Here is a 10,272-nt window from a genome sequence, read left to right on the forward strand (position 1 = left end):
CTGTGGTCAGGCTGGGGCCCCACGGGCACCTTTAGTACCGGTTCGTGCCATGAACCGGTACTATAGTTTCTTAGTAAGCTGTTTTTTAGTCCCACCTCGCGAAGAGAGAGGCACTAGGAGCGGTTTATAAGCCCTGAGTGCAGAGACGATGAAGGAGAGGCGCAATGCTCATCTGCACGTTGCTTAGCTTTAAGCCTTGAGGAATAGTGTAGACTGCACGAAGCTATGTGCAGTGCAGTTTGCACTATTCCGAAAGGCTTGAAGCTAATTAACGAGCATTGTGCCTCTTTTTTATCTTTAATAACTTATTACAACTCCGGACTTCTTGTGTTACGGCAAAAACTGGACGCACTTCGTGTACAAACTGGACAATCTCTTTTGAAGTATCAGGGTTTCTGACGAGAATTCATCTGTTACATGGGCACTTCATTTTTTTAAACTTATTACAACTCCAGACTTTTTTGCGTTCCGTACACACCATTCAAAGCGACGTCATCAATTTCCAACACGTTCTGACATCATTTGTTGTTTTTCAGTCATTTGAACTCCAGCCTATTTTTGCATTCAGTATGCATCTTTCAAAGCGACGTCATCAATTTCCAACACGTTCTGACATCATTTGCTGTTTTTCAGTCATTTACCGATTTGTTTAGAGAGCTAAATGACGGTGAAATTGAAAATCACTACAAAATGAACTCTGAAAATGTTGGAACTTGGCATGGTATCATTATTTCGCCCGCATAGGATGTGCAAAAGAGTAGAGAGGGTCACGGCGAAAACTGGACGCACCTCGTGTACAAACTGGACAATCTCTTTCAGAGTATCAGGGTTTCAGACGAGAACTCATCTGTTACATGGGCACTTCAATGTTTTTAAACTTATTTGAACTCCAGCCTATTTTTGCGTTCAGTATGCATCATAATAAAACAGAAAATAAATACAATAGAAAAGACAAAAACTATATAAAAATTTTACTAAAAATAAATAGCAGAAAATAAATAATGCAGAAAAGAAAAAAAAACTATATAATTTTTTTTTATATTCACAAAGAAACTAAATACAGCAAAAAAAATTACTCGGAAATAAATAGAAAAAAATTATATAAAAAATTGTTGGGGCGCTGCCCAGTGGACCTGCCAGACCTAGGGTTTGCAAATACAGGCCCAGAAGGGCCAGCAGGCTCAACGGGCAGCGCGCCGAAGTTAGGCCCAGAAGCCTGCTATAGAGAGGAGTTCGAGACAGCAGCCGCGCCGGGGCTTTTAAACTGGTGCGGGCGCCCCTCGGCTAGCGAGGTGGGACTAAACTTGCCCGCACCGCTCCTGCGCCAGCGCACCCCTTTAGTACCGGGTCGTGGCTCCAACCGGTACTAAAGGGGGACCTTTAGTACCGGTTGGAGCCACGAACCGGTACTAAAGGGGCAGTTTCCCGCCCTTGGCCTGGCGAAAATTGGCCTTTAGTACTGGTTGGTGGCTCCAACCGGTACTAAAGGCCCCTTCTATATATATGGCACTTACGAAAAATTCAGTTTCATCGACCACCACTTCTTCTCCAACTACTTCGCGCGACATCGCCGCCGCGCCGTCGCCCATCGCGCGCCGCCCTCGCAGGCCCCGCCGCCCGTCACTGCCGTCGCCCTCACCGCCCGTCGCCGCCGTCGCCGCCGCCCCGTACCACTTCGCCGTCTCGATCGCGCCGTCGCCCCCGGCCTGCCGCTCGTCGTCGCGCCGTCCCCGTCGCATCGCCGTCTCGCGCCGCCGCCCGTATGCCGCCGCCCCCCGCTCGTACACACACACACATACACACACACACAGACACACACACACACACACATATTGTTTTTACTTATTTTCTGTTTTCTGTTGTTTAGATTAATGTTAGATAAATTACGTAGATAAGAATGTTAGAATGTTAATGTTAGATGAATTATATGGAAAAAGATGTTAAATATTAATGTCAATTTTAGATGAATTAGCTAGATATTAATTAGGTATATATATTAGATTTGAACTAGTTGAATTAATATAACTAGTTTATTTTTAGTATGAAAATTAATAGAACAAGTTTATTTTTAGTAAGAAAATTTAGGTATATGAGATTATTTGAACTAGTTGAATTAATATAACTAGTTTATTTTTAGTAAATGCTTAGTTGAACTAGTTGAATTAGTAGAACTAGTTTATTTTTAGTAAGAAAATTTAGGTATATGAGATTTGATGATCTAATTAAAATATTACTATATATATAGCTACTTTATATAATTTAGTAAGAAAATTAATAGAACTAGTTTATTTTTAGTAAATGCATAGTTGAACTAGTTGAATTAATAAACTAGTTTATTTTTAGTAAGAAATTTAGGTATATGAGATTTGATGAACTAATTAAAATATTACTATATATAGCTACTTTATATATTTTAGTAAGAAAATTAATATAACTAGTTCATTTTTAGTAATTCTTAGTTGAATTTGTTGAATTAATAGACCTAGTTTCTTTTTAGTAAGAAAATTTAGGTATATGAGATTTGATGATCTAATTAAAATATTACTATATATAGCTACTTTATATATATATTTTAGTAACAAAATTAATAGAACTAGTTTATTTTTAGTAAATTCTTAGTTGAATTAATAGAACTAGTTTATTTTTACTAAGAAAATTTAGATATCTGAGATTTGATGATCTAATTAAAATATTACTATATAGAACTAGCTACTTTATTTTAGTAAGAAAATTAATAGAACAAGTTTATTTTTATTTAATGCTTAGTTGAATTAGTTGAATTGATAGAACTAGTTAAACTAATAGAAGTAGTTGAATTAGTTGAATTAATAGAACTAGTAAGTGTTTAATGTTTCACCTATATGAACATAGGAAATGTCGTCTGACGACGAAAAAGATTTCATTAAGTGGGAATTCTGTGAAGACCAGCGCGGCCTGTGCGACAAAAAATTTCTTGTTGATGATAGGCGCTTCAGCATCAAGCTGGATGAGACCTTCGAAGTGGATACAGTAAGTCACAACGACAAGTCTTTTTTCGTAATTAAGCATGACTTATATATGCTTCATTTGCTTCAACTTATAATTTTAAATTTTCACTATTCTACTAGCGCATCCCCTGCCATGCAAGGATTTTTGTCTTGGATAAGATAGGTTTCAGTGCTATGGAAACTATGGAGGTAAAGATAGTTTACCTGAAGACCGAGCATGGTTATACTTTCAACGTCAAATTATATAATGCAGACACGTACACCTATTTTGAATGCAAAACTTGGCAAGCACTATGCAAGGCTTATGCATTTGAGCCTGATATGGTTATCACCTTTGATATTCGTCCGGAAGATGATATTGAAGGTAATAGAGACATCTGGGTCGATGTGCAGACGCCTCCAGTTCTACCATTATGTGAGTTTCTCAACCATATTTATGTCTTTGATATTGTTTATTCAAAAATAGTTGACAACTAATTTCTATTGACAGCTTATTTCCATTCAAGCAAACATGTCCGGCGCTTGGTAGACAGGACCTACTACTGTCCCAGAGCTGAACTAAACTACGAGGAGATAAGTCATTATGTTTCATGGCTTGAGGATCTTGATGCTGTTAAGAGAAATCATTTTCCTGAATTTGAAAATCTTAGTACTCAAAACGTGCGACCAATAGTGATCGTATTGAACTACGGTCACATGTATTTAGGAAAGATGGTAAGATTTTTACTATTAGTCCTCAGTGCATCTTTTGCATACATTATTTTTTAAGCTAAACTTTCATTGCTAAGTATATTAATTACTACACGATGTTCTTCAGCAGGGACTCCCGATGACAGTTGTGCCTCAGTGGATCGAGACTAAAGGTCGCATGTCAATTGTTAGCTTACTGCCAAGATATCCTACAGTGCACATGAGTGCATTCAGGATTTCTGAAAGCGATGAATGCTTAATAGTGAAAGATTGGAGCAAAATTGTTAACGATCGCAGAGAAGTACTAGGGGGCAGCAATCAGAAGCGCAGCCCAGGATTAGGAGACAGGTTCATCTGCATGCTCCAATATGATGAATCAGGAGAGCTATACATGTTCTATGCTATTTTACCTGAGAGAGAGCAGCAGGAGTGATTTAGCTAGTTATCATGCTCTTAGTACTTGTTGTCCTCTCATGCGTGTCCGTGTTCTTCGTCCTGAACTTAATCTCAAAGAGTGATTTGCTTTTGTGGTGTTATGAACGCTTATAATATCATGACCATGTTGAACTCGATGATATCTTTGCTAGCTAGTATATACTGTTGTTGGTGATGATATGATGCAAGAGTTTTTATATTAATATGATGATGATGATGAGTTATTATATCATTTATGAAAGAAACCGCATATTAGTTTCAACTGGAATCTAAGTAATATGGATATGACATATACTTGATCACTTAGCTAGGATCCACATGCATCCAGTCGAAACTAATCTGCGGTACTTTCACCTAATGATTTAACAACTCATTATAATGTAAAACAATCACTAAATTAAATTGAAAACACAAAACTAAAGGAAAAATAAAAATTAAAACCAAAAACACACCCAAACATTTAGTACCGGTTGGTGTTACCAACCGGTACTAATGTCCTACACGCACCCGGGCCTGGCTCGTGCCACGTGGTGGCACGTTAGCGCCGGTTCGTGCCGAACCGGTACTAAAGGGGGGGGCCTTAGTCTCCACTCTTTAGTGCCGGTTGCAGAACCAGCACTAAAGACCCTTACGAACCGGCGCTAAAGCCCGGTTCTGCACTAGTGGGAGGGGAGTCCTAATCCAACGATCGCGAGTCGATCAACTGAATCTACCAAACAATTTAGTCATCTGGCGTATATGCGCTTCAGAAAAAAGGAGGCTCCGCTTAACTCATGACGGAAGGACGGGGAAGCAATGTGTTGGCAATAATTTGATGATAGTAGTATCCGGGGCTGTGGAAACTTGGCACAAAATGTGTGAGGGGAAAATGTAGACTAGCTAGTGGATGTATCCGCCGCATTCTCCAAGATTCACTAGAGGGAGTCCAGGGGTCTTTCCAAATATTTATTTGCAAGCCCAAACCAACTCAACATATGCAACCTCTTTTGAATGTCTGAATACCGGTCACAATACTTTGCCATGTGAACAATGATGCTTTCTTCGGTCCAGCCTTTAGAATGTCCCTATTAGGACAGTACTAGCAAAAGGACCCGCGCGCTGCAGCGCGAGAAAAAAAATCATAATCTCCAATGGCCATGCCCACATTTTGCTGTATCACGGAGATATACTACCACTCTCAATTTCGTAAAATCATGAACAATTTTTGAATCATGAAAACAATTAAAATCGTGCACAAATCTGAAAGCGTGAATTTTTTTCAAATTCGTGAACACTTTTACACATTTTCAAAAATCAAGAACATTTTTTGAATTCATGAATATTTTATACTATTTATAAACAATTTTTAAACAATTTTTTTGAATCAGCAAACATTTCTAGAATCGAAGAACATTTTTTTGGAAATTGGTGGAACCATTTCTGAAATTCACAATCAGCGAATATTTTATGAATTAATAAACTATTTTTTAAATCATCGAATTTTGAGGATATTTTTTCATTCATGCACATTTTTTGAATTGGCAAATTTTTTTTCAATTTCATTAACATTTTTGATACACAAACAATCATGAACACTTTTGATTTCCCCAAACACTTATTTTAAAAATTACGAACATTTTTTGAATAAGTAAACATTTTTACAAAATCAAAAACATTTTTTGAATCCACAAATATTTTATGATTTATTAAACATATTATTTAAAAGTTCTCGTTTTTTTATTTTAGGAACATTTTTGATGTCCCAAATAATTTAATGTAGCAAAATATGAAATCATAAAAAATAGGAAAAAACAAATTTAGAAAACAGGCCTCCTGGATATGGGCCTGCCCAAACTGGGTCACTGCATCTTCTCCCAGCGCGCAGAGCGCGGTATAGGAGGTCCCTACTGTATGGGCCGGCCCAAGTGGGGGAATTTCCATGTGTGAATCATTTTATTATCACTTATAGGTGGCATTGATGGGTAATATTTTGCTACTTTGGAGGCAATTTGCGTGGCGTACCGCTAGAAGCAATAGCCTCATTTTTATTTGATATAGATATAGATGCACAAAGAGATTTCGGATATTTGAGTAGTCGCCAACATTCCTTTGCTAATATAGCTAGATTAAAGCTATGAAGGTCCGTGAACCCCAATTCCCGCCTCTTCTTCGGCATCTTCTTGATAGGTAAACTCAAGAAGGTCCCATTAGTCTTGACAGTCTGCACTTGTTTGACTGGGCCATTTGAATGATGAAGTCTGAAAAAAAAGGGGCCATATGGGCCTATGTTCATATGGGCTAAAACTCCATTCTCCTAAGATTAAACCCAAAATATTTTAGGCCGGCACTCTTTGGCGAGCCACATTTGGGCACCGGTAAAACATGTCCAAAGTCCAGGCTCACTCATCCAGGCACCAATTTTGCCCAGGTATCCCACCAAACTAAAGCCCTAAATCCCACTTTCGGAAGATAGGAGCCGCCCCCTTTCGTCGCCGCCGCCATCGCCGTTCTACAGCTGCCGCCATGCCGCACCTCCAGCCCCCGCGCCCCCACCCCCACCCCACCTCCCGCCTCTCGCGCGCGTCGCCTCCGTCGCCGTTCCCGTTCTTCCCCGCCGGGACATCGCGCTCCGGCCGTCTCCACCCCGTCCCAGCCTCCGGCCACTCGGTCTCGAGGTACGAGGTTGTTTCCTTCCAGCGATTAGTTAAATCCCGCTGCCCTTCACCATTTCTGGGCGTGCCGGCACACCACCAAGACCGGCCCCTGTCTGTGGGCTACTAAAATCGAAACAGCTTGAGAGTATTTCTGTGTGAATTTCAGCTTTGGGTTCCAGGATTTGTTGGGTCACTTGATGCTAGTCATTGAGATTGGGTGAAATAGGGAATTAATGATTACTTCTATTTCTAGACTCAGAATAGTTACTGTATTTAATTGGGAGCCTGAAATTAAGGATAACGATGACCCGTCTTTGCTCTTACCTAAGATTAGTTGGCAGCAAATATGTGGGGGGCTGTTTGGCTGTACAACTATTTCAGTGTGAAGGTTGCTTCTCTTTTTCTAAACTAAAGAAGCATATTTTAGACTAGCAACTTAGCAAGTACTCCCTCCGTTCGGACTTACTTGTCGCGGAAATGGATGTATCTAGACGTATTTTAGTTCTAGATACATCCATTTCCGAGACAAGTAATTCCGAACGGAGGGAGTACTAGTGACTAGGCAATGCTGTGGTGGTTGGTTCAGTCTGTATTTGAGCTGTCATTAGTCAGACTTTGTGATGCCTTATTTCTGTTAATGGAAACCTGAAGCTTTGAAGCATCTTGCTCGAAAAAAGAAGAAACTAGTTGTAGTAGGCAATGCCAACTTGTTTCCTGAGCCACATGCATCATGGTCTTGGTAGTCTGCACTTGTTTTATTCAAGAGCATATTTTAGGCTAGCAACTTAGCAAGTAGTAGGACTACGCATGCTGTGGTGGTTGGTTCAGTCTATATTTGAGCTGCCTTTAGTCAGACTTTGTGAATCGTGATTTCTGTCAATGGAAGCTTTGAAGCCTCTTGCTCATAAAAAGAAGAAACAAGTAGCTGTACCCAATGCCAACTTCTTTCCTGAACCACATGCAGCTTGGTAGGTAAACACAAGAAGGTTCCATTAGTCTTGGCAGTCTGCACTTGTTTTATTCAAGAGGCTGTATATTTTAGAAGGAAAGAGGCTGTATTTACAGTATGTTTACATCCTACAATATGTACAACTTCCCATCTCGATTATTCAGGATTGTGTGAAAGATCATTTTGATATGTGTACTTTTCCTTCAATCATCGGGACTAGGCATGGGTTTTAGCTCTCTTTTTCGCGCATTAGTTTTACCTCGTTTACTCTGCCTATATTCTGCTTTACTTCCGAAAGCAACACACTAATACCCAAAAGTGCTTGTACAGGGTTAGTAAAGGAAAGTTTGCAGTTGCAGCCGTCACTCTAGATGATTATCTTCCGATGCGAAGTACTGAAGTGAAAAATCGGTGACTTGTTTTCTAAAATATGAAAGCATTAGTTTCTTGTTCTATTCATTTCATCATAGATTTGCTAGTACTTTTAGGTTGATCACATTGAACAAGCTGTTAATTTTCTTGTATACTGTAAGATAACAACAATGAACTCTGTTTTGTACCTGGGATTGTATGACTCAGTTAAATTGGTATGTGACACCTTCTATTTCCCCACTGCCTCATTTTAAAATTTAGGATGTCTTGGGAACTTCTGCTTTTAATGGTAACTGTCTTTAGCTTTTACTATTGCCGTTCATTTAGGTCAAAGTAAAAAGGTATTCCTACTTAGACTGATGGAGATCAAGTCCGTTTGACCTATTTTTAGATGTCATAGTAGTACAATGGCAGCACGGATCAGTCTTTAGGGCCAAATGCTTTACTAGCACAATGTATGATGATCATGTTTTCTCCCTACCATTGGCTGATGCATGGGAGGAATACGACAACTCCCTAAAGGTACCACGAAGCAGAAAAATGAAATAAATTTAGTTTTATCAGAGACAAGGGAGGGAAGGATACGGGGAAAAGATGTCAACATATTGTGTAGTTTTAACACCAGGGCCCATTTCTATAGTTCTCATTTTCCATAATGTACCACTCTAGTGAATGACAACAAGTCCAGGTCATGACCAGGAATAACTGTTTAGCTAATACAGAAACGTAGAATGGTCTTATTATCTTCCTTTATCAAGTCTTCTGTAAAAGTAACCTAGTTTTGGTGAATTATCCCTTGTCTCAATAAGGGAATCAATTGTTGTAGTTGGGAGAATTTTAAACTAAAGAGTCTGGGCTGGAAAAAATTGTATAATCTGTTATATGCTTTGTTCATTCTGCTACTGGTACAATCCAGGTGAATGAGTAACCGTGCGATTCTGTTTCTTAGTAGTCACATGACTAACATGGACCATAATGTTTGCATACAAGTATTTAATGGCTTTCATACACGTGTGCTGCTCATGTCTGATCTTCCTCTGTCTGATGTGCAGGACATCAACAGATGGAATCAAAAGCCTCAGACTAATCACAGCGGTCAAAACCCCCTATTTGCCAGATGGAAGATTTGATCTTGAAGCATACGATTCTCTGATAAACACGCAAATAAATGGCGGTGCAGAAGGTGTAATAGTGGGAGGAACAACAGGAGAAGGTCACCTTATGAGCTGGGATGAGCACATCATGCTCATCGGGCATACTGTTAACTGCTTTGGAGCCAACATTAAAGTGATAGGCAACACGGGAAGTAACTCAACCAGAGAAGCTGTTCACGCGACAGAGCAGGGATTTGCTGTTGGCATGCATGCAGCTCTCCATGTCAATCCTTACTACGGGAAGACCTCAACTGAAGGCTTGATCTCTCATTTCAAGGAAGTCCTCCCGATGGGCCCAACAATCATTTACAATGTGCCATCCAGGACCAGTCAAGACATACCTCCTCCAGTCATTGAGGCGCTTTCATGTTACTCAAACATGGCAGGAGTGAAAGAATGCGTTGGGCATGAGCGGGTTAAGTGCTACACTGGTAAAGGCATAACAATATGGAGCGGTAACGATGACGAATGCCACGACTCAAGGTGGAAGTACGGCGCTACTGGAGTCATTTCTGTGGCGAGCAATCTTGTTCCCGGTCTCATGCACAGCCTCATGTTTGAAGGGGAGAATGAGGCGCTAAATGAGAAGCTGCTGCCTCTGATGAAATGGCTGTTCTGCGAGCCTAACCCGATCGGTCTCAACACCGCCCTGGCTCAGCTCGGTGTAGTGAGGCCTGTTTTCAGGTTGCCATACACTCCCCTCCCTCTTGAGAAGAGGGTTGAGTTTGTCCGGATTGTCGAAGCCATTGGACGGGAGAACTTTGTGGGACAGAAGGAGGCCCAGGTTCTGGATGACGATGATTTCGTGTTGATCAGCAGGTATTGAATAAGTGTGTGAGTTCTTTGTGTCCAGTGTATGCTGACGAACAGCGGTAGTGTCGCAGTGTCGTTTGCGGATCGTTTTAGACGCTTCGTTTGTTCACCAGTCATTTGTTGATCTTTTTCTCTGACTGAATGTTAATTTGGAACCCGTTTGGTTTCTTGGCACCTTGTGATACCAGTTCCAGTAAGAAATGAGAATAGCCTGAGACATGTACAGTCGGGTTGTTACA

The 10,272-nt window shown here is 40.3% G+C and overlaps 1 protein-coding gene across 2 annotated transcripts; it reads left to right on the forward strand.

Annotated features, from left to right (window-relative positions):
* Positions 1–6,547: 6,547 nt before the first annotated feature.
* Positions 6,548–10,272, forward strand: LOC123054920 (4-hydroxy-tetrahydrodipicolinate synthase 1, chloroplastic-like). Of its 2 annotated transcripts, XM_044478792.1 has the most exons (3): positions 6,548–6,766; positions 8,025–8,105; positions 9,119–10,272. In XM_044478792.1, exons 1-3 carry the CDS (start codon positions 6,615–6,617, stop codon positions 10,044–10,046), a joined length of 1,161 nt encoding a protein of 386 aa, XP_044334727.1. In that variant the 5' UTR covers positions 6,548–6,614; the 3' UTR covers positions 10,047–10,272. The 2 variants fall into 2 exon arrangements, with proteins under 2 accessions (XP_044334727.1, XP_044334728.1); XM_044478793.1 differs by lacking the exon at positions 8,025–8,105 and having other exon boundaries at positions 6,549–6,766.

This window comes from Triticum aestivum, chromosome 2D (assembly GCF_018294505.1).
Source record: "Triticum aestivum cultivar Chinese Spring chromosome 2D, IWGSC CS RefSeq v2.1, whole genome shotgun sequence".
Taxonomy (NCBI): Eukaryota; Viridiplantae; Streptophyta; class Magnoliopsida; order Poales; family Poaceae; genus Triticum; species Triticum aestivum.